Source organism: Pollicipes pollicipes, unplaced genomic scaffold (assembly GCF_011947565.3).
Source record: "Pollicipes pollicipes isolate AB1234 unplaced genomic scaffold, Ppol_2.1 Scaffold_7231;HRSCAF=8579_pilon_pilon_pilon, whole genome shotgun sequence".
Classification (NCBI taxonomy): Eukaryota; Metazoa; Arthropoda; class Thecostraca; order Pollicipedomorpha; family Pollicipedidae; genus Pollicipes; species Pollicipes pollicipes.
In genome coordinates, this window is record NW_023597034.1 from 9,905,875 (window position 1) to 9,931,286 (window position 25,412).

Below are 25,412 nucleotides of genomic sequence, written 5' to 3' on the forward strand. Positions count from 1 at the left end.
TAGTTAATGCCTCTTGTGCGTGTGTCCCGTATTTAGCTTGGACTTATTGGTGGAGAAAATGCCATCTCTTTCATGCAGAGCTCTGCCCGGGGGCCGGAGACTTACGGAGCTGTGGATTTCCGCCTGCCGAAGCGAGTGTATAGCGTGGTGTTTTACGTCACTTCGCACACATTCTCATTTGTAATAACTTGACAGCAAACTAAAGAAAGGTAGCAGTTAAGAAGAAGTAAAACTGTCAATTTTATCCTCAACACACGAACAATTCACATTATATCTTTGGCAGTATTTGAAATTTGGCTTTGACTTTTGGGGGAGAGAACAAAATGTTGAAATAACGGCTTGTAGTGAGAACAAAATAACCCAAGCGAATTTGCTAGATGTACTTAATTTGGGAACAAGTGTGTAGTTCCCTATTAGTTGGGTGGGATGCCAACCCCTCCCCAGCTTTGAGAAAAAAAAAAACATGGTCAAAATCGGGGAGAACGTGGTTTGCTCCACTTCAGGGGGATGAAAGAATTCTCTGGTCACCCGCTCCACCAAATCACGTACAAAGCTACACCTCCTGAGAAGTCAGGCTGCTGCGTGGTCGGGGCTCGGATGCGAACGCTGCAGGGGTGGAGGAATTGTTTCATCCTCACGGAGCAACCCAGTCACATAAGGTTAGCATCACTACATCTACTCACTGGCGTTAAGTCAAATACAATGTTTTTCGGAGTGTATGACACTGAACTAATTAATATATTGCCTTTATCTACACCACAAACCAGCCGCGGTATCACCGCTCCTCGCGCGGCTCCTCCAAAACAAGATTGGTAGGTTACGTAAATGGCGCGCACGCCATAGCAGTCATCAACGGCAGAGCCGCGTTAGGTTATTTGTCGGTTTTGACATTGCTTTTAGGACCGTATTGATTTTGTAAAAAATATTGGTTGGCAAAACCCGGCTAAAACAAAAGGTGGATGTCAAAAAACGTGAATAATCATATAAATGCACCAGTAGAAGTTCTGCTCAACGGAAAACAAGAAGCTCTGCTTTAGCTTTATACACGGATCATGATTCTGTGAGGACGCTCCGTAGATCGATAGAAAAAATTTATGTCGTCTGATGACCCTTTTATGCATTTTCATCACGTATTCAGCTCGTATTTTTTGGCGGAGAATATGCTTTCTCTCCAATGCTAAAACCTCCCCAAGAGCCGGAGACTCGCGGAGCCGTGGTTTTCCGCGTGCCCGAGCGAGTGTTTGGGATGATGTTTGACGTCACCACTATACGCTGTAAATAACATCCATTTTTGATAGTTTCAAATAAAACTTCAATAAAAGTACGATCTAAAAGATTGAAAATAACTTATTCGTCAATATATGATTGGCTTTGACTTTTGGGGGAGAGAACAAAATGTTGAAATAACGGCTTGTAGTGAGAACAAAATAACCCAAGCGAATTTGCTAGATGTACTTAATTTGGGAACAAGTGTGTAGTTCCCTATTAGTTGGGTGGGATGCCAACCCCTCCCCAGCTTTGAGAAAAAAAAAAACATGGTCAAAATCGGGGAGAACGTGGTTTGCTCCACTTCAGGGGGATGAAAGAATTCTCTGGTCACCCGCTCCACCAAATCACGTACAAAGCTACACCTCCTGAGAAGTCAGGCTGCTGCGTGGTCGGGGCTCGGATGCGAACGCTGCAGGGGTGGAGGAATTGTTTCATCCTCACGGAGCAACCCAGTCACATAAGGTTAGCATCACTACATCTACTCACTGGCGTTAAGTCAAATACAATGTTTTTCGGAGTGTATGACACTGAACTAAATTAATATATTGCCTTTATCTACACCACAAACCAGCCGCGGTATCACCGCTCCTCGCGCGGCTCCTCCAAAACAAGATTGGTAGGTTACGTAAATGGCGCGCACGCCATAGCAGTCATCAACGGCAGAGCCGCGTTAGGTTATTTGTCGGTTTTGACATTGCTTTTAGGACCGTATTGATTTTGTAAAAAATATTGGTTGGCAAAACCCGGCTAAAACAAAAGGTGGATGTCAAAAAACGTGAATAATCATATAAATGCACCAGTAGAAGTTCTGCTCAACGGAAAACAAGAAGCTCTGCTTTAGCTTTATACACGGATCATGATTCTGTGAGGACGCTCCGTAGATCGATAGAAAAAATTTCATACTTTTGTTTGATGACCCTTTTATGCATGTTCATCACGTATTCAGCTCGGATTTCTTGGTGGAGAATATGCTTTGTCTCCAATGCTAAATCCCCTCCAAGAGCCGGAGACTCGCGGAGCCGTGGTTTTCCACGTGCCCGAGCGAGTGTTTGGGATGATGTTTGACGTCACCATTATACGTTCCATACAATATTCATTTTTGACAGTTTCCAATAAAACTTCAATAAAAGTACGATCTAAAAAGATTGAAAAATAACTTATTCGTCAATATATGATTAATTCACCTTGTATATTGGGGTACATGTAACGTTTGCGTCATATACTTTCGTATCAATCTTTCTTGTGTTGCAATTATTTCTACGTACAATCCAGAAGCGTTGAATGGTGCCGCGTGCAAGATATTCTCCGCGCTTCTCTCTGGCACGTCGGGAGACGCTGTTGTTTTAAGTGTGGGACTGGGCCCGGTGTGAGCGCATTGGTGTCGTTGGACGATAGGTAAGTTAAGCATATGCTAAACATAAGCTGGTGAGCAGTAACAGACTTGGGCACTGAATGCATCGCAAGGAAAGATTATGTGTGATATGGTGGAGAGATTCGGCTGTAACCCGCAGGCAGTATCCCTCGTTCAGTCGTGAGTGTGGCGCGCGATGCTGTTGAAGTTGCAGGAATAGCTTGCCTCCATCTGACGTCGCTCACAGAGAACAATTTTTTACATTCTTTCCAGTGTATATTTGTGGAGAACAAAATGTATTGGGTCTAAAAACACCAGGAAACACCCAAGTTCCAGTCACTGTCTATAGGTATATGTTGCATCACGTATTCTCGTATCAATTTTCATTGTATTACCATGATTTCTGCGTTAAACCAGAAACGTTTAGTCGTGACGCACACGAGATGGTCTCGGTTTCCTCGCTTCTCCCTGGCTATCGGCCCTGTCAGGAGAGGCGGTTATTGTTTGAGGGCGGGCTCTGAGCACGGCGTCCTGAGCGCGGGAGTGTCGGTGGGGACAGTAGGGAGGTTGCACGTGTGCTGGTGAGGAGCAACGAGCCTGGGCACTGAGTGCATCGAAAGGAAAAATTGTGTTTGATATGATTAAAAGATTTGGCTGAAACTCGCAAGCAATATCTCATGTAGTCGTGGAGAGTGTGGCACTCGAGGGTGTCGAAGTTTCAAGAATAGCTCGCTTCCATCCTACGTTGCACACAGAGTAATTGTCCGTATTCTGTAATGTCTTAGGGTCAAGAACACCAAGAAGCACCGAAATTTCAGACACTGCAGGACAAGTCTTAGCATATTGGTTACAGCTTAGACCCTACTCCATGATTCTAAGAACTGAACAGTTGGACAGTTGATAGTATAAAGTACGTTCATTTGTAGCGAACAGTGCTCATTTCTCACTTCTTACCACCCACGGAAGTTGGTTAGCAATATTTGCATGCGCGCTGACGGCGCCCGCGTAGTAAGGCACCGTAATGACGAAACTAGACGCTTGCTCTGCGTGGCTGGGTGGGCATCACTGGCGGCGTTCTGGCGATCACAGAAGACCATTTGGAGACCTGACTTCATGGCTAATGAGTGGGGGTCTATAGGATATCCAGGATTTTTAATTTTTCGAGGGTGTGTCGGTCTTCTACGTTTCCAGCCTCATTTTGGAAGTCCAGTGCGTAGCCACTCACCAAAATGGAGTGGCGTAACCGCCCTCCGTTTTGTAGTGTGCGTACACACGGCCATAGGGAGGGGAGGGGAGGGATTAGGCCCCCACTTTGGGCGTGTTCACGGTCACCTGAACCGCAAATTGCATCTGAATTTGCGATCGACGTTGGTTCGGGAAAGGGCCCAGCGCTGTCGGCGTAAGCTGTGACCACGTGTTCTTGTGCCTGATATGCCAAGTTATTGACAACTCCGCTCGGGCTATTGTGAGACCATGCTCGTAGTTTAAGGTAAGCCACTCTGAAAACCTCGTGCTAGTTACATCATCATTGAAAAAATCTCAAAAATGTGTTAAATGAGTGTGTGAATTGGCGTGACGAGCTGCACAAGCTGATGGCTTCCCCGGGCTCGTTGAGTGGGTTGCGTGATTTGCACGCTTACGGCATCGCCGTAAGCGGACAGGCAAGGAAGACAAGTCATTCAGGAATTTGTGTTGCGCGAGCGCCCCACGTGGGCTTCTCGCTGCCGCCACTTGGCTTGACAACCATTCGCTGTTCGTTCACCTACTTTTGGAGGCGGAGACGGGCGAGGGCGAGTGAATTCGCAAGGGTTACAGGGTAGCCACCTATTATGTTAAGAGTCCTAAGGCTTGGCAGCTTGATGGAAGCTAGTAGTCACTTCTGAGTCGGATCGTTGCAGTAACCGCGGGCTGGTGCCGGCTGCGTCTGTGTCACAGCAGTTGTAACTGGTGTTCCGGTCGCTGTGGCCAGCGCGGCCATACAGCGCCTGTGTGGCGGGTCAGTCCGGGGCCGGTGTTCACGGCACCGGACGCCTGCTCCCCGCGACTCAAGACCGAGATATGGATCGCCTGATCCCCGCTCTAACGTGTTGATGTGCGTGCTGACGCTAGTTGAGGGAACCGTCGGAGACCTGGCGTCTGCTTCGGTCGTCTTTAATTGTGATTTGATTGTGATTTGTGAGGCGTCCCTTTATATTGACTGAGCGCCCGCCGCATTCGTCTGTCTTGCTATATCTGTGTTAAACTGTAGGTAACATTGGTCCTCGCCTGTGTTACCGATGCTGCGGACGGTGTCCGGCCCGCGTCCTGTACTGGTTCGCGCCTCTGACGGCGCGCCCTTTCAGATGACGAACGCCGTTTACGTCGTCCCCGTGGGACCGGACATGGTCCCGATCTCACGTGGATACGTCCATCTGCCGCAGTACTACAGCACCGTGTACATGGCGGGGCCGGATGGCTACGTCTCAAGGTCAGAGCTTTAGTTCCTGAACCGAAGACTACTAGAACAAGGTGTAGGATTATTCACCAATTCACCAAACGTATAGGAGGTGGATGTCTGCGTATGCGTGCATTTCCAGAGAAGTTTTCAATAGATAAGTTAAATTACAAAATACGCACGCTGCTTTAAAACACCCAAATTTATTACGTTAACGACCTCAACTCAACGCATCCCCAGAGGCGCCATATGACCAACGTGGTCTGTGCGCCCCAAAGCCCAAATCATCATGGTTATCATTATCATCATCATCATCATCATCATCATCATCATCATCAACGCATCCCCAGAAAATACCTGGGCACCAACTCAATGCGACGAGGTGTTATACGCCAGCATCTTCCACGTGCGCACAGCTCACATGACACTTCTTGATGTGCGTAGACTCGATTCAGCGTGGGCGCGATATCACGCTGGCGTCCAGTAGCTGTGAATGGATGGGTTCAGCTGTTACTGCTCGCTGGTAATGACCTCAAACAAACGGTGAAGTTCATCAGAACTTGCGGTGGAGTACGTTTGAGAGCAAAACTATCCGTGCTGTCGGGTTGACTTTTAGGGAAAGTCTCCCAGCATCACAAAACCTGGAAAAGCAACCAGGCATTTGGACTTGTCGGATGGCGGTGACTGGTGCCGAGGCGTTCGGCATGCTGATTTGGCGCCGCCGCGCAGCGTGTACCCGGACGGCGCCCCACCGCCAGCGCCGCTGCTGCCGCCGATGCTGCCGTCCGCGCCGCTGCTGCCGACGTCGATGCCGTCGCTGCTGCCGCACCCGCCGGCGCAGACGTCGCTGCCGTCTGTGCCGCCGCCGCAGCAGCAGACGCTGCCGCTGCTGCCGCTGCTGCCGCTGCTGCCGCTGCCGGCGTCACCTTCGCCGCCGTCCTGTCTGTTGACGCCGCCACCGACCCCGGAGCCGGTGACCTGGGTCAAGCCTCGGCTGGGCCGGGTCCACGTGGCCGACCCGCGCAAGTTGGCAGAGGTGCACGCGCACGGCGCGGTGCAGCCCTGGACCAAGGCCCTCTCTCTTGGTGAGTACCGAGTACGGGATGGAGAAGGAGAAAGGGGTCCTGTTAATTGCTGTTGCGTTCTGCGGTGAGGTGGTGGAACGAACCCGCTGTGTTACGAGTACATTTAACCATTGCGAAATAACGGTTTTTTTTAATTCATGTCGGGGAAATGATCTGGGTGGTACGTAAAAGTATTGGACGAATGGTTTGGAAACTCCAGGCGCATGTATGTCTGCCAGCGTTGTAAACGTCCCGTTACAATTGTGGGAGTGACTAAACACGTTAAATGGTTTGCGCCTTCGGCACAGAATGAGCGTTATGTGTAGACTCTTCGCCGACCGTCTTCCAGCAAGCGCGAAAATCGGTCTGGCTGGTCATAGTCTCGGTAACAGTGTTTGAAATTTTAAAAAAAACTGGTAGCGGAGTACAAATTTTCTCAAGTGGAGTACAAAAATATCCGATTGCAGCGGGTCATTACAATTTTATTTATATTATCTTTGAGAAATAGCAGTACAATGGGTGGTGCTCACCAAAAGCACCACTTTTCATATACAGCAATTCATGTAAAGGCACTTAAAGTAGAAGGAAACAGTGTTAAACATGGTACACCGAAACAACATGCTCTCGTGCTCTGTACTAGGAAACACAGGTGTATATATATATATATATATATATATATATATATATATATATATATATATATATATATGAGTTTGCAATTTATGACAGGCTGTGTGTGGTAACCGCCCTCTAAAACGGTGGGTGGTTACGCACCGGGCTTCAACACCCTTCAACATGGAGGGTGGCTATGATACGCACAGCCAGAGAAAAATGGTACACAAAAATGCAAATGAACGTGCCTCAGCCACCTACTTACGCTCAACCACGATCACGCTACTCACTCTCCACCACGGTCACGCTACGCACGCTCCACCAGCTAACTGGTTTTAAAAGCGGCAAAACATGCCCTCCACCTTCCTAACACATGAGGCCAGCACGTCACAGCCGAATAATAGAGACAGGCAGCAAGCACTCTTAAGCGATTTACCGAGCCAGGGCTAGTGCAACGCCTGACGGACCCGTCCAGGCCGGCCAAAAGGGATCGGAGTCAGTCACTCCGCTGACCCCGGCGAATGAAACAATGTATTTATGGATTGTGATGTGCTGCAACCCATATCATTGCGAAATATCATAATTTATGTTGCAATTCATTGATGGTTCTGTCCTAATAAAACCTCCTTAATTTGCCGGGCCAAAGATATGGGTGCATGTTATTCTGGTGTCCTGGTGTTTTTGCCGGAGTGAGATGGCTGTCTCCGAACGGGTTTTTACCATTTACAACAACGGTTTCGGACTTAAAAGTATATTTATGTGAAGCCTAAATTACCAGCGTTTAATTCACACGCTGAAAGTGACATTTAACGTGGCTTAAATCCCCAGCTGCCGTTACATTTTGCGTACTCCGAATACCAGGAAATGGCCAAAAATCCAACCACAGGACGGTTCTGCATTAATTCTTATAAGCCGCATTAATTCTTATAAACCCTTCGTCATGATCGTGATGCCCATCTCTATACAGCTTTCCTCCAACTGTTTACAAATCTGTTGGAGGGCATGAGCGCGAGCAGAATATTTATGCTCTTGACAACATCAAAATTGACGACAGGCACGAGGAGGTGAGGAGGCGAATTTCAGTCACGTCACAAGGAGGAGGTCACCAGGAGGCGAATCATTAAAACCAATTGGAGAGTTTTGCTATGTTCAACCTCCAACCTGAGATGGGAGGCGGGCGCAAGCCGCTGAATAGTTGATACGTTTCCGACGCCGAAGCGCGAATGATATTTGCATTGCCATGACTCAGTGGTGGCGCGTGAGTAAGCGGCCGTCTGTGGTAGGTGCTTGGTTGTGTGGTTTTCTATGACCGTTCGTTGCATCCTTGGCAATTAATGCGGTTCGTCGTCAATGGAAGGTTAAGTTTGTTCGAGTTTGAGTTGGTCTGTGTAGGGCGTAAGAAGTGAGAGCTTTGCTAATCTACAGGCCGGTACGATTCTGCTACCCGTTTCGCATTTCCCAGTATTGCTAAAAAAAACAATTAAATTCAATAGTCACACACTTTCACATTTCCATACATGATTTATCATATACGTAGGTGGCAACACAGGCTGCTTGGTATTGGGCACCTTAGTCTGGTAGGTCCAAGATTTGTGCTCTTGCAGATATCAATGCATTGCTCATGATGGAAGCAGCAAGTCTCAAGCTGTTGCACCTTGTGGTTTAATTTTGTCCTTAAAACAGGGAGATAGTGACTGTTCAAAAAATGTTTTTGTTGCATCATGATTGAGTACAAAATATTTCATTCTGCCTAATCTCAATCCTGGAGTACAAAATCTGGTATACGTTATACCAGGGAATGTCAAGTTTTCCAACACTGCTCTGTAATGCCTGGTAGGTGACGCTGGAGTGGTGCGACTTTGCTGTATACTAGGAAAGGTATTTTTGTCGGTCGTGGTACTCCATGCCAGAAAGCAGAGACGAGACGCGAGAATGTGAGGGCAATCAGTAGCGCCTCTTGAAGACCCATAGCTAGCGAAAAACACAAAAGAATCCAGCATTCGTAATACACTGAAATTCATCGACATGGGAAATAAATCACTCAGCAATTTTTTCCTTGCTAGTTTTGAGCACCTGAGAGTTAGACTAACAGCCTGATGATGTTTTTTGCATGACTTTTCACCCAGAGGTGGTCGTGCGTTTTATTGAGAACTACACGCTAGTTGTCGCTAGCACGCTAGTTGGCGCTAGTCAGCAATGAGCGTTTTTGTTCATGGTGCGCCGCACAAACTCTACGTGTGCGCATTGCAGCATTAGTGTTGACATAATACATTCGAAACATGAACATAAATTTTCAAAAAGCCGTTTCCAAAAAAACAATCATTAACATACATGAGGCATCTTAATTACAGCGTCATTTTATGTGATTGGACTGTCCTCTGTCAAAGGAACAAGTACAAGTATGGGTTGATGCGGTAATCTTCCCAAAACATCAGGAGGGATGCGTTCGGGTCTGTATGGGTTGATGCGATAACCTTCCCAAAACATCAGGAAGGGGAGGGTCGGGTCTGGGCCTGGGCCTGGGCCTGGGCCTGGGCCTGGGCCTGGGCCTGGGCCTGGGTCTGGGCCTGGGTCTGGGTCTGGATCTGGATCTGGATCTGGGTCTGGGGTCGGGTCTGACCAGTTCGCCCGGTCATCAAATCACAATGTTCTATGGACACTCGTACAGACAACATATAGAGAATAAGGCTTCTTGGCATTTTAGGCGAGTCAGGACGCGCCCATCAGTGCACCCCCGTTTCGTAAATGAGCAGCGGGAGCATCATACGAGAAGACTCCGAGGAGATTCTGATTCCGCCTCAAGGATGAATGGCTCAATTCGAGAGCCCACTCTGGTGGGTAGTTTCCGGAACGACAGTTAATGTGGCAGCTATGCATTGCTGTGTTCTGTTCGACCCGCATATAGACCCATATTATTGGTGTCACTGGGCATTCACGCGAGGCAACTCGCCTACGAGTAGTTGAACTCAGCTCCGGCCCCAGTCGAGAAATGTCCTCAAAAACGGATTCCATCTTTTCCATGAACGTTTGGGGACTCCAGTGTCGACTGTCTTGACCCAAAGTCGAACACAAATCTGCTTTCCAGACACGAAGCCAGTCAATCTTCAAGCTATTTTTTTTGCAAACTTGCGTGCGAAAGTCAACTGCTGCCCAAATAACAGGCATACGAAGCGACTTTTCATTATTACATGGGTCAAGCCCACTTATGTGGAATCTCAATAGGTATTTTTGTTTTACCTCGTTGTTTTACCTGTCTATCGTACCACCAGCGGTGTGAGGTTACCCAATGACCCCAGTAAAGGGGACCGTAGGACGTTGCTGGGGCCTGGGCCATAGCTTAACGAAGCAGACCGGGGGAGTAATAACGTCACCAGCACCAAAGGCACAGGTGAACTTAGCAGACCGTGGGGGCAATAACTTCACCTTGACCAGAGGCACAGCTGAAGTTAGGCCTAAGCAAGTTAAAACTTTTTGCTACTGATAATGGTTTCGATTAAGTATGGAGCCGAAACATCACATATGGCCCTTATTTTCCTGTATTCCACGACCAATAGGGCTAGTAGTGCCGTCATCCATAAAAAGGTATACCGTTATTCGATAGTTTGCTAACATCTCTGATCTCATTCTTCACCCCCTGAGGCTTTATTTTTTCAGCCGTTCCAAAGAAGGAGATGATATTTGACACATCCTAGATATTTCTATTACAGATTGGGATGGCAAGAAATCGGTAGCATGTGGAATGGAAATTATTATATCTTTATGTCTGTGGTATTGTGTGGCTAGTCTAGATGAAGCTTTGCTTATATGGAAAGAGGAGTTTCATTAAGATGTTGGAAGTTATTTGTTCTGTAAATTCACGGTGACTCTTGGTATGCAGTCAACAATGTTTTGGATGCGAATGCGTTTTTAGCATATAATCACGCTGGTACGTCCCCCGCTGAGTTGTTTCGTTCTGCCTAATACAATCAATGAGCCATAGCTGGGATAGTTTTTACCCCAGAACAGTTGCTCCGTGTTGCCTATTTTGCAAGTCTGGTTCTCAGTCGCGTGGACGAGTGGTTTCTTATCATTGTCGGTAGTTTCAAAACACGGACTGGTTCTCTAAAAAGCTGAGTGCTTCTAGATAATGGACGTACGAAAAAGCTCGGATGTTTTCTCCTTAAACAAGCAGAAGTCTCCGTCTAACTAAAACAGCTTGCCAGCTCCACTAATCCTGTATAGATGACGCATTCAGCGTCTTCCTGGTCCAGCGCGGTGCGGGCCTTGCGCAGCCACTCTGTGATCAACCGTGTGCTGGCGAACGCTACGGTAGGCGAACGCCGCTCTCCGTGTATGCCAAAGGACGGCAGACAACCTTGCAACGCGGGCCCGGTTGCACAGCACTTTGGCGCTCGGCCATTTCTGTACACCGAACAGCATAGAGAACATCGTGTTGTGGTGACGAGGTAGGGGGCATGAGCGTGTGTTGGTGGCCCGACACCACCAGCGTCGGCTGCAGCGCTCCACAAAGCTGATGCCGGCGGCTTCCGCCATGGTGGACGCAGGTGCGCGGGCAAGATTTGCTGCCGTGCAAGGGCTAGCAGGAAATCAGCATTGTCTTGTATTGGCCAATTGCACTCACAAACTAGCCGCACTCTGATCAGATGGGCCACCCAGCATCATATCATCTACTGTGTGCAGCCCAAGAAACACATACCTACTCCCACACCAATGCATTTATGAATAGCTTGCAACAGTGAGCTAAGCTACAGAAATGGCTCACAAATGCTACTCAGTTATTGACAAAGCAGGGCATACCTGAGGGCAGCATTGCCATTTAAACGTGGCGTGGACTGGCAAGTCAGAATGCAGCCATTTGCCTTAACATACCGGGTTGAAATTGTGCTTTGATACCCTTGCAGTCAACAGCAGTGGGCTGACATGGACTGATGGCTAGGTCACACAAACAGCTGCGTTTGCACAGTCCAAATATCATAATATGTGAACCAGCCCGAGAGCTGTGTCATGACGAAAGCAATCTTAGCTCAAAACTCGTAACAAAGTATTCATTATGACAACACTTGAATTACCTACCTCATGGCTTGCAAAGACACCCATCACAAAAAGCACCAAGGTAGCATATCTACTCGCCAGTACAAAAACAGGTGATGATACGCACCACAGACATGTTCACCGTGCACTATGTGCATTTGTGTTGGGTGTTACGTAATTTATGCGCTGTTTTCTTCCACAGGAAATAAACCTGGATTTGGCAGAGTACTGATGGCAGCTATTTTCAGCCAGTGATCATGCAGGAATTATTGAGTTACCTATCTCACGCACATTAAATTGACAAGCAATCAACAACCTACTTGCATCAAAAGCAAATATTTCAGCCCCTGCTTCCCTGCCAGTTGGTCTGCCAGCGTGATGTAACTTCATATTTCCTTGAGGAGCTAGTCACCAATATTGAGCACATCCCTCCAGCCAATAGGCTGTCAACCAGATGTTGAAGTCATAGGAGGAGCGTCTGCAAAAATAATCCGAGGCCCTTTAGGTATCCACTTAATGAAAGAAACTGTTGGTATTCTCTGCAAGAATTTCAAGAGCAATCCAAAAATTAAAGTGAGAACAAGTCAAAGCTATATAAAATGACCACGTAAGCTCCATATGGTTTTTGGAAGCATGGAGCCTGCCCCAGATGTAAATTAATCTAACCTTGAGACGGAAAGATAACGCCAAACACCGCTGACACCTGCTATCTGCATAGATCAACGCCTAACAAGCTTAAATTACGTGGGCATTTCTTTGCTACTTGCCACTTAAGGCCCTCAATAATTAGAGTGCTTGAAGAAGCATGGTGTCAACTTCACATTATTTCCCTTTCTCTTTTCCATCATGGACTTGGATCGTCCTGAGCAATCGCTAAAAACCCGTGGAAAAGCGGCAACACCAAACAGACCTGAAATGGCCTTAGACAGAACTGCATGCGCCAGGCTGTTTTCGTATTCTTTTTGTTACGCACAGCAAATGTGCTTTCAGCAGCCGTGACCACCGATAATCCGAATGTAATCATTTCCTGAACGGATGATCCTCTCTCGGGAAGGGATTTCCGCCGGCGCATGATTCGAAATGGCGGAACGGCGCGTGAGTTACCCGGTTAACATGGGCAGCCGAGGATAATTCGAATTAAGATCGGAACGGGTCATGCGACGTTAACCCTCTCGGCGAGGGGCGTTTACATGGGCGAAACCGGCTTTACGTCGGATTAACGGTCGATAGTTCACTCCCGCTTAGTTCGAATCAAGGAACGGATTATGGGCGAGAACTGCGCTTTTGAGGCGAACTGAACAAAACAAGAAGAAAAAAGCCGGTACTCTGCGTATGGATGGCGAATGTCACGAGCCATGGTGGGCGCGAGGCGGCTTTGTGGGCGAGGAGGAAGATGGACTCCGTTGGAAAAATGATCTGTGCGGGGCTCATAGGCTTTATAATTTAAGCACAAGCCATAGCACTTGAAACACAAGGGTTGCGCAGTCAGCACTGCCAAATCTGTCACATAGGCAGTGTTATATGAAAATTTTTACTAGCGAGAAACTTTGGCTAGCAGGAAATCAGTATTTTCTTGCATTGGCCAATGACACTCACAAACTGACCACACTCAAATCAGTACGCCACCCAGCATCATGTCATCTACTTTGCGCAGCCCAGGAAACACATTACCTACACCCACAGTAATGCATTTATGAGCAGCCTGCAACACTGAGCAAAGCTACAGAAATGACTCATGAATGCTACATAGTTGGTGGCAAAAATTGTGTAACTATGTTGTCTTTCCCCATCCAATGCATCATAAGTACCTGAGGGCAGCATTGCCATTCAGACTTGGCATGGACTGGCAAGTCAGAATGCAGCTATTTGCTTTCTTGACATACTAGGGTTGAAATACTGCTTTGATATCCTTGCAGTCAACACATTGGCCGATATGGACTGATGGCTAGGTGGCACAAACAGCTGTTTGCACAGTCCAAAGATCATAACATGTGAACCAGCCCGAGAGCTGTGTCATGAAGAAAGCAATCTTGGCTCAAAATTCATAACAAATTATTTACTATAACAACAGTTCAATTATCCACCTCATGGTTTGCAAAGATATGCATCACAAAAAAGCACCAAGGTAACATATTTACTCACCAGTACAAAAACAGGTAATGATGTGCATCACAGATATGTTCTCTGTGCATCATGCGGCATTAGGTTAGGTTTACTTAATTTATGCACTGTTTTCTTCCACATGAAATGCACAAACCTGGATTTGGCAGAGTACTGATGACAGCTATTTTCATCCAGTGCTCACATTTGTTTTCTTGACATTTTGAAACCATCATTGGGCAATTTTGGTCCCATCATTAAAAATGGTTCACATTCTGCACTGACTGCAATGATCTATTGTGTATATGTGTTGATCCTTTGCATCATGCAGGAATTATTGAGTTACCTATCTCATACATATTAAACTGACAAGCAACAAACAGCCTAATTGCATCAAAAACAAATATTCCAGCCCCTGCTTCCTTGCCAGTTGGTCTACCAGTGTGACGTAACTTCATACTTCCTTGACGAGCCAGTCACCAATATTCAGCACACCCCTCCAGCCAATGGTGGTCAACCAAATGTTCAAGTCACAGGAGGAATGTCTGCAAAATCAATCCTGGGGCGTTTACGTATTCACTTAATGAAAGAAACTATTGGTACCCCCTGCAAGAATTGTTGAACAGTTGAATTACCTACCTCATGGCCTGCAGACACCCATCACAAAAAAGCACCAAGGTGGCATATTTAATCATCAGTACAAAAACAGGTGATGATATGCAACACAGACGTGTCCTCCGCGCAGCATGTGCCATCGTGTTAGGTGTTAGTTTATGCATTGTTTTCTTGCATATGGAACACGCAAACTTGGATTTATCAGAGTAATGACAACTATTTTCATCCAGTGTTCACATTTGCTTTCTTGATGTTTTGACCCCATCATGGGGCAATTTCGGTCCTATCATTAAAAAAGTGCACATTTTGAGCTGACTGCAATGATCTATATTTGTTGATCCGTCATATCATGCAAGAATTTGTAAGTTACCTTTCGCACACAAATTAAACTGACAAGCAACCAGCATCCTAAGTTAAGGAACATCTGCAAAAACATTCCTGGGGCCTTTAGGTATGAACTTAATGAAAGAAACTTAGTCATTCTCTGCAAGAATTTCGAGCAATCCAAAAATTAAAGTGAGAACAAGTCAAAGCTATATAAAATGACCATGTTCCCTCCATCTGGCTTTTGGAAGCATGGAGCCTGCCCCAGCTGTCAATTAATATAACCTTTAGGCGGAAAGATAACACCAAACACCGCCGACGCCTGCTGTCTGCATAGATCAAGCGCCTAACAAGGCTAAATTACGTGAGCATTTCTGTGCTGCTAGCCACTTAAGGCCCTCAATAATTAGAGTAGTTTTAGCAGCATGGTGTCGAACTTCACCTTCTTTCCCTTTTCCTTTACCATCTTGGACTTGGACCGTCTCGAGCAATAGCTAAAAAACCGTGGAAAAGCGGCAACACCAAACAAAGCTGAAATGGCCATGAACAGAACTGCGTGCGCCAGGCATTTTTCTTCTTTTTTTTGTTTAGACAGCTGACGGCCGGTAATTCGAAAGGAATACCTTCCTGAACGGATGATCCTCTTACGGGAAGGGATTTCGTCCGGCGCACGATTCGAATCAGCGGAACGGCGCGTGAGTGTATACATGGGCCGGATAGTTCGGATCGAGGACGGGTCCCGGCTCAATTCGAATCACAGCTGCCCATGTTAACAGGGTAGTGTATACATGGGCCCGATAGTTCGGATCGAGGGCGGGCCCCGGGTTTATTCGAATCACAGCTGCCCATGTTAACAGGGTAATGGTGTCCCCTCCCTAACGACCCCAAGAAATCAATATATGCATGCGAAGTTCTTACCATGTGTTTCTTTCTGTTTCTTTGAGAAATTGAGACGGGGGATGCCGATGTTATGGAGCTTGAGCGTGCCAGCGGAGGCCTGGGAGTGGCGTGGCGGTGCCACCGGCACGCACGCTCGTCACCGAGCCGGCCGGGCCCCGGGGCGTCGCTAGCGCCGCTCTGACAGGCGGCCGTGATTCATGACGGGCGGGCGCTGATACGGCACAACGGCGCGCTCCGGTGTCACCGCCGAACGAGAGGCCGGCCGCGGCTCGTGTGGCCTCCGGCACCCCGCTCCCATCGCCCACCCTCAGCCTGCCCTCTCCCCGGGGCCGGTAGCAGCGACGCGACGGGGCGTAGCGTGACGGCCGGTGCCGGAGCTCCAGGTCGCTGTCGGGCCGGACACTGATCCCAGTGGCTGATGCTGGCGTTTATCTCCGGTTCTATGCACGGGTTGCCGCTCACTCTGCGTGTGGTGTCTGTCAGCGATCGGCGTAGTTTCGCTCCCCTCGCCCTGCGATCGAGGGGACCGCTTTGGTCGGTCCAGATAGTCCAGCAGGCACTCGCGCATGGGCGGTGCTCTTGCGTTTATGCAAAGCCTACGCTTGCATAGTAGGAAGACAGTTCATCGGCTCACACGCTTGCTTCTGGGTTGTCGCGGGCGGGGAGTCAAGCGCTTCAGGTCAGGTCATCAAACACGAGTTGGGGGAAGATACGGGTAGGATCCCTTGCCGTTCCGCTTGACGTGGTGAAAATGGCGAGGCGCCTCCCCGTGGTGCCCACCGTTTCTGCCAGTGTGAGAAGCAGGCGACGCCATATAGCCCCAGCAGCTGTGTGCGTCGTGAGGCTTCAATGACACAAATCGCAAGGGCAGAGATGTGGCTACCGATTCAGTTGTTTGGATGGGGGGGGGGGGGGGGAGAAGGTCCAGTCCCCGAGTGTAAGGGGAAAGTTGCGTCAAATGTGGGCTCAAACACGTTTGTCGTATGTCTTGAGGGTAGTTTTTGCCATTTTTCGTTTCTCAGCCCCACCTGAACTTATTTGGCATAACTAGACGCCTGAACGAGGGTTGACGAGCCCAGGTACCCAGCATAACAGCTCGTCAGCAAAGCGTAGTTTGTTTTTGCTGAGCCCGCTGGGGTGTGGTGTATTATAGCATTCATGGTGTTTTATAGCAATGCTTTCCGTCGTCGGCCGCTGCCAACCGGTCGATCCAGCGCAGGATCCATTCGTCGGCACCGTGGGACCCTGGCACTCCCACCAGCGCGTCATTTTCAGTGTCGTGCTGCGTCTCGGGGGTCGTGTCACTAGCGCGTCATTTTCAGTGTCTTGCTGCGTCTCGGGGGTCGTGTCACCAGCGCGTCATTTTCAGTGTGGTGCTGCGTCTCGGGGGTCGTGTCACCAGCGTGTCATTTTCAGTGTCTTGCTGCGTCTCGCGGGTCGTGTCACCAGCGCGTCATTTTCAGTGTCTTGCTGTGTCCCGGGGGGTCGTGTCACCAGCGCGTCATTTTCAGTGTCTTGCTGCGTCTCGGGGGTCGTGTCAGCAGCGCGTCATTTTCAGTGTCTTGCTGCGTCTCGCGGGTCGTGTCACCAGCGCGTCATTTTCGGTGTCGTGCCGCGTCTCGGGGGTCGTGCCGTGGAGGCGGTCACCATAAGCGAGCGGGGGTTCGCGGCGCAGGATGCACCATGTTCCGTGGTACGGCGGCGGGTTGGTCCCAGTCGTCAGCATCGCCCCGTTTCTCCGCTGCGTCATCCGGTAGTAACTGCGGCGCCCTATACGCAATCGTCTTGTCAGGATGCTGTTCGCCTCAGGCGTGCCGCGCCATCTTTGGCAAGCGCCATCTTTGGCAGATGTACGAGGGTAGTAGGTTGTTAGGATTATAGCCCCTTTCGGCCAGCCATGGCCATTTCAGGGCTATAGGGTGAAGGATAGTGGATGCCGGTGGGGCAAAGCTGTACGCACCTGGTGTCCCTTCCGCCGAGCGTAAGCCTTCACAGGGGCCCCTGTGCGGAATATGTGCTGGACGCTCGAACTGGGCTCGCACCATGGGGGCACTTACGCCCACTCGTAACTGTGCACGCCTCAGTGGACCAGCTCGCTCGGTGCGGGGCCTGGTCGGATTAACGGGAGTGTCGCGAGGATTCAGAATGAAGCAAGAGTGAGGATAATTGGGCGGTGACGAGGGTAGCAGGTTGCGGATACGCCGCTATGTTGTAGGTATACGCCGAGAAGGGGGCCGTATGAGGGCTGCACATTCTTGGTAATTTGCCACGCGCCCGGGTGACCGGTTAAATACCCGCCGCTCGTGTGGGCGGAAGTCAGTTTGACCCTCTCCTGAGATTTCAGAAAATAAGAGAGCTAGAGACACCAAATTCATTGGATGTGTTGACCTGTATGCGAACTCACTTGTGTCAGAATTCGAGGTCTCTAGATCATGACCTTCTGGTCAGATCAGGTCAAGCATGGTCCACCTCCAGGTTGGTGTCCAAAGGTCCCCCAGAACCTAGTCACCTGTTCTGAGCAAAAGGCCACGTGCTCATTTGAGGTCGGTGACCTTGTTTGACCTTTTTCAGGTTGTGATCAAAATCATGCAAGACTGTTTTGATTCTTCCATTAAGTAGGCGTCCAGGATTACGCTGGGCAGCATGCTCCTTGAAAACAAAGTGCTGCTCCGGGTCATTTTAGGTCAGTGACCCATTACGGCGGTTCAGAAGTTCATGAAAAATTTATTGTTCGATTCCTGTTAATAAATTCAAAATGAGTATAAAAAACTACGCCGCATGGCTAAACCCTACAGTAGCAAAGCAGGCTGGTTTTGACCTTGGTCTGACCTTCATACCTGGACCCTAGTCACTGGGATTTCTCCGTTCAATTGTTGTATTGCCTCAGAAGCGATCTCAGAGATGTGTGGCTTCGTCTAGCATTCCGTTGTTGCATCAGATGGAACGGTTCCCTAGAAATTGTCTTCGCTGAATCCATAGCCTGACTGACCTGCCATAGGTCAGCGACCTGACAATATACTTCCAAATTTGGACACCAAACGATCCGCTATTCAGTTGTCTATGACCATGACAAATTTGGCGCGGCTACGCTGCGCCGTTCGTAAACCATTCCGGAAAACCTTCGGAGGGTCAAGTTGACCCTCCCATCCACCCGAACGCGCGTTTATATATCTGTGGTCTGTTATCCCTCACTGGATGCTTTCTGTACCCGCCAGTCCACATTGCACCCGTTTGTTCATCGAAAATAGTCGTTTTCGCCAGGGGCCGCCGACCCCTGTGGCGGCCGGCTGGTGCCGCCCCGCGCTGTCCGCTCGCTAACAGGAGCGCCCTCGCCTCCCGAGACCGGTATAGCAGCGCCCGGTGCACGGTAATCGGGGCGAGCCGCTCGCTAACAGGAGCGCCCTCGCCTCCCGAGACCGGTATAGCAGCGCCCGGTGCACGGTAATCGGGGCGAGCCGCTCGGTAACAGGAGCGTCCTCGCCTCCCCAGGCCGGTATGGCAGCGCCCGGTGCACGGTTATCGAGGCGGGCCGCTCGCTAACAGGAGCGCCCTCGCTTCCCGAGACCGGTATAGCAGCGCCCGGTGCACGGTAATCGGGGCGAGCCGCTCGGTAACAGGAGCGTCCTCGCCTCCCCAGGCCGGTATGGCAGCGCCCGGTGCACGGTAATTGAGGCGGGCCGCTCGCTAACAGGAGCACCCTCGCCTCCCGAGACCGGTATAGCAGCGCCCGGTGCACGGTAATCGGGGCGAGCCGCTCGGTAACAGGAGCGTCCTCGCCTCCCCAGGCCGGTATGGCAGCGCCCGGTGCACGGTAATCGAGGCGGGCCGCTCGCTAACAGGAGCGCCCTCGCCTCCCGAAGCCGGTATGGCAGCGCCCGGTGCATGGTAACCGTGGCGGACCGGACGGCCGTCTGCCTTCGGCTCGTGTTGACAGCGCGCTCTCGTGTCGGGCACCGCCGGAGGGCGGCACAGGCCATAAACTATCGGCGACTAATTGCGCGCGAAGGGGACGCCCTGGCCTGCCGGGCGCGCGTCGTCTCCCCTTATGTCCCGCCATTCCTGCCGTGTCGCCGCGGCCGAGTACTGGACGTCTGGTCGGGGTGCCCCAGTGGGGTGGGTTCTGCAATGTTTAAGAGTGGAAAGGAACGCTGTGAGCGGATGACCAGGAAACTTCACACCCTCCCCCCATGCTTCAGCTGCGCCATTTGCGACAGGCGGTGCCAGGGACCGCGACGCACGTCCAGCCAGCGTTAGATAACAGGATCAGAAGCCCTGATGGTTATGAGGCTCATGTTGTAACGATTGCTCCTGGAATCAAGCGCTGTTCTCTAGCGGTCTTGATTTCTGGTGTTAACTGGATTCCCAGAGCCTGCAATCAACTTCCTAGTATCGGAATCGGTGCCCCCGCGATGACTAGGGCGCACTCAAGCCATATCGAGGAGCTTGCCAACGCGCGTCGAGCATAGCTAGCAGTCTTGTGCTTACGTACTTATGTAGTGATTTAGCTGTCATGGGCGCAAAATGAGCTAAGTAGTCGGCTCGCCCTAAAACCCCAACCAACAATATCAATCAACAACGGTCAGCTCCTTGCGGCGTAGCGGTGTCAGGCTCCGGAATGCTTTGTTGGCCGAATATGAGAGCAGAACTCCAGGGGTTCGCGCGGTCAGGGCAGCGCTCCCGGGGCCAGCTTGCTAGTGTGCCAGGAGGGAGCGGAGCCTCTGGGACCCGGCCTCGCTCTGGCGAACACCGGTGAGGGTGAGTCAAGTAAAAAAGAATCATAGACCACACAACTCCCATCCACGTACTGAAATGATCCTCTTTATCCTATCCCATACCTGGTTCCAGGGTTCGGAGGGCGGGACGAGTTTTGGGGGGTTGGACACGCCTCTGCGGGCGCCTGGAAACAGAACACGCCCTCAGAAGTCGGCACCGCCTGTGTGATTCGAGCGCGTGAGCGGCAGGCGGCGGGCGGAGCCGCTCAGATCCTGCGGCTGGTCTCAGCCCGGTCTTGTCGACGCCGAGACTGCCCGGGGGAGAGTCCGGTGCCGACACCGCCCCGGGGTCGGGCACCTTGCCCCGAGGCTGAGTCCCAAGTTAGCCGAGTCACAATCGCCCTCGTAAAGAAAGCAAACATCGCGGCACGTAACTACTTGGCTAACGTAATCAAACACGGCGCAATAAAGTCCTGTCCCCTGGGGACGTACCGTTTCGAGCAACGGCGAATTTTGTCGTTACCGTAAGCCCATTGGATAATTGAATAGGCTCGTCAGTCAACAAATCACGAGCTATCCTAAAACGTACGCTGCCACAACTGGCAGGGCAGGCAGCCTGCAACGTACACTGCCACAACTGGCAGGGCGGGTAGCCTGCAGGCTGGAGTACTCAATCGGGTGACAGTGATCGGCCGCTGCCGGCTGCCGGCTGCCGCTGCAGAGCGCTGGGTCGCCGTCGGCGGTGCTCTCAGCTGCGTTGTGGACGGAAACCAGGTCGCAGATCGTTATGTGCCGTGATATTTGCTTTCTTTACGTGGGCGGTTGTGATTCGGCTTAACTTGGGACCCAGCCTCGGGGCGGGATCGGCCTTGTAGCCCTCAGGAGGCCGCCGCGGCCGGCAGCGGCGTGCTGACCGGCAGCTGCTGACCGGTGACCGGTGACCGGCGGCCGGTGGCGGCTCGTGGCGCCGCCCCGTCTGCGGCCTCCGCCAGGCCTAGGTGCTGCGCAGATGGCCTGCAGCCCGGCTCGGCCCGGCCCGGCCCGGGCCGGGACGTGCCACGTGGCTGTGTCCCAGCACCAAGCGGCCGGTGGCCGTGAGGCGCCGGACGGCGATCAGACGCGCGGACGACCCCACTCTAGAGCAGGGGCGGTGCCAGCCGGGACCCGACCGCACATGGAACGGGCGCCGCGAATTGCGATCGGCGCTGTCGCACGTCACTTCGTTCCCGTTGCGACGTGCAAAGCGATGCGGTCCGAGTCGGATACAGTCCGACGACGCGCTGCGTGAAACGTGGCCTGTTTCTGACCTGTTGCGCGACTAGAACGGCTGGTTAAGCCCACTTCGTTGGGTTTGCGGCAGACAAGCCAGTTGTAAGCGAATGCTCCCATTCGGCGGGGTGGGGTGGGGGTAGGAAGGTCTCTCTGGAGCGAGTCGTTCGGCGTCGGGTCACGCCGGCGGAACGTGACGCTGTCCTGTAAGCGGTCCTCTCGTATGGCTATTGGGCTCTCAGTTGGCGAGGACGGGCGGCGGCTGTCGACTCCGCGTTGGAACCCGATGCCTGCCGGCCGCGGTGCTGCGCCGTGACACGAAATGTGGTCTTAGAGGAGAGCTGCGCTGGAGCTGGCGTGGAGACGATGTCAGCTCCGGAATGTTACGTGATGGGTGAAGATGGATTGAATGAATTTCGGAGACTAAGGTGTGGATATTAAATGACCGCCGCAGTCGACACACCCCGAAAACCCCGATACTACTACGCCTAGTATACGCCATCCTGTATACCCCCACCCTGGAGATGTGGAAGTCAAGCCTGACGGTGACGGCGCAACCCGGCACCCTTATTTTACAATGGCTCCCAATTAGCCGGTCACCAAAAATGAATTCAAAGTGACCTAAATGGCCACTTCTACCAGATTGGATGAATCACAAGCAAAATAAACACTTCATCACCGATCGGATTAGTGCCGTGGTTCAGGGCACAGGGCACATCTCCTCCCGCCAGGCCCTGAGCGACCCTCGGGGGTTATTACGGGCCCGATTGGAGGACCCTGAGGGCTGGCCAGGGAACGACCCGGGGCGGAGGCCGTGCCCTCAAAGGTCAGCCAAAGGGACTCGTCGCGCATGTGAGAGGGTCCCCCTAACGACAAAGGCGTCTTCTAAATCCGAGACCACCAATGCTGAGCGGTTGGCTCTCCGTTGGCTGCTTGGACACTGGAGTTCCATTTACGAAGCAGGGACATGGCTAGTGTCCGCATTTGTTACTGAAGGCCTCATGCGTTGACCGGGACCCCTGGAACAAGGTGACCCGCTGTATCAAGGCTCAAAGTGATTTACAGGGGAGCCTGTGTCGGCAAGGGGCTCCTAGTCGACCAGAGACACATTTGCTGAAAAAGAACAGGACGGGAACGGGGAAGTGAGATAGCCATTTGCGTTGGTCGAGTTCCTCGTTGCCTGGCATGGAATGGAAATGTTCTCGGTGAAATGGTCCACAATGAGACAAAAGAAAGGTCTGGGCAGTCATGAACTTAACGACCGGACAGGAGCTGGCCCTTCAGGGCCTCTGAATTTAGTCAATTTTGGTGATTGTTGCCTTGCCCATGTCCCTGCCGTTACCCTAGCCATTGCCCATACCCTTACCCTTACCCTTGTCCTTGCCCTTGCCCTTGCCCTTGCCCTTGCCCTTGCCCTTGTCCTTCCACCCGTATCGGTGGTTGTAACCCTCATGTCTGGTCGGTTTACTATACCAGATATTAACTGGCACCAATGGTGACGACTCAGCCTTTTGGTGATGAACTGGCCTTTCCGGCTGACTTCTTCAGTTGATGATCAGGGTGTGATCAGGGTGTGTAATGGAATTGACCATCCTGGTTGTCAAATTCATTTTGTTTATCTTATAATCAGAGCTGTTTATTGATTTCGCTTAAATTCTAACCGGGATTTTCACTCGCTCGGCCTCCTGACACACAGGCATAGGTAAATTCAAATAAGATTGAGAAGCGGGCGTAAAAGTAATGACCGCCTTTCGTTTCGACCTGGACAAGCCCTTGAAACGCAGCATGCGGAGGCAGCACCGCCAGGGCAACTTATGTTAAGTTTGAGGAAGACGCTGGCGGTGGCATTGTCTCAGTGCCGTGCTCTGTTAACGTTGGTGTTGGCAACGATCAGAGTACAGGGTCAGAGAACAGCCAAACCGTTGTGGCCTGATATGTGCGGCAGGTGTACTCGCACCTAAATAACATGCATATGTTCTCCGAAGGACAGCACGTCGGCACGTGCTCCGTTCACTACGATCTTGATAAATGGAGGGTACGGCCCAAGGGTGATGTGCTACCTGTCCAAGGTGGTTTGGTTGCTTTAAGTAGGCGGCCATCTTCCGACCAGCCATGATGTCACCTAACGACTAGCAAACGAACGTCAATTGTAATTGTCAAGTTTTCTTTGTGCGTAACAACGATGACAACATTGGGCCCATCAATTACACGCTGCTTAAAAGGCGTTTGCTATTTTGTTTCCACTCTGCGTCATGGGTTTTCCTTTAACACTGGTGTCTAGTCGTATGCTTCAAAGACATGAAGTATAGCTTTCTCACTTGCTGCGGTGATGCTGAAATGTTTCTGCGGTGGAACGAATAGTGGTTGGCTTTTCACGTTTCTTAGAAATCTGCGTATGCTCGTAGATTACGTTTCCACAATAAAACATTTCGACTTGCCCCGATTCCATCTTGACCTTTCGCAGCCCACGCAGTGCCTCTTGCAAGCAATACATTTTTCAATCGAGTCGCCGAAGCAATGAAGGTTCATTAAACTACCCCTTATTGTGGCCGGCGTGCCTGTGACTGTGATTCGTCCCTTCCAGACAACGGCTTGGTGGCTGTGCACGTGCGGCACGAGTCCTATACGGTGGAGCCCGCCTTCCCAGGCCCGATGTGCCGGCTCTATGCGAAGGACCCCGCCGGCGTGCTGCACGTCTGTGTACCCATCCAAGAGTTCTGCTCCCAGGTGGACTAGTAAGTGCTGCCACCTATATGGCCGCCGGTGCTGCACCAATATGGCGGGTCACGTGGTCTCACGGGCGTCGGGGTTCCTGACAAAACTATGTAGACCATGTTGGTATGGGTTTGTGGGATAATTTAAGCATGTCTCGAGTTCGTCGGGTTGATCGAACGAAGGTTTAAGTACTAAGGTAAAGGATGCATGGGTTGAAGTCGGCATGGTGAGATGTTCGCCCAGAAATATTCAATGATGAAAATGTGTGCATGCGCAGAAGTTCTAAATTTTTTATTTGTTTTATTTTAAAGATTTGATCCGAACCCTTTGAATGGATGGATCTCAGGGATCAGAGCTCACGCTAAGCTAAATGGGGAAAGTCGCAGAAATTTCGTATGACGGTAGCCCGTACGAAAAGTTTTGCTGGCCGATATAATATACAAGTACCCTAAGTTCTCACACAAATGCTCGGCAGAGGTAAATGTGTGACAAAAGTATGTACGTGCGGTAAAGTTTGTATGCGGATGTACAGTGTAAGTTCGCATGTAGATACTCCTTTGCATGGGGCCTCGGATGAAGTGTCACTGCGAGCCCACGATACCGGGGGGCGAGGGTATGGGGGGGGGGGGGAGGGGCGTGCGACCTTCCTCTGGCTGGGACCTTCCTCCTGTGGCTGTTCAGTCGTGGTCGTTTGCGAATCGGGCCATGCGCCCGAATTTGACTCTCAAGGGATTTTTGGTGAATGCGGTTCTTTCACGTATGTACTCAATATCATGTGCAAATATTTGCTCACAAAGTTATGTTCATTGTGGATCCAGCCGCGGGTGTCAGTATAATGTTTAAAACCCTTTGCTCGAACGACTTTTCCATGCGCTCCGTAAACCGATGCGAACATTTGCCCGTGCACCGTTTGGTACGAAATTTTGCGTCTGTTTTTATACGTAGCGAATTATTTAAAACATTCGCGTGCCAACAATTGCATTTTACGTATGCATGGTCTTTCCATGTGAACATGC

The 25,412-nt window shown here is 50.8% G+C and overlaps 1 protein-coding gene across 1 annotated transcript in view; it reads left to right on the plus strand.

Moving 5' to 3' along the window:
- Positions 1-6,009: 6,009 nt before the first annotated feature.
- Positions 6,010-25,412, plus strand: part of LOC119109523 (uncharacterized) — a 44,123-nt gene continuing 24,720 nt past the window's right edge. Inside the window, exons 1-2 of the mRNA XM_037233169.1 lie at positions 6,010-6,139; positions 24,266-24,416. Of these exons, the coding sequence (XP_037089064.1) occupies positions 24,334-24,416 (83 nt within the window). The 5' untranslated portion in view covers positions 6,010-6,139; positions 24,266-24,333. The remainder of the gene's footprint in view (positions 6,140-24,265; positions 24,417-25,412) is intronic.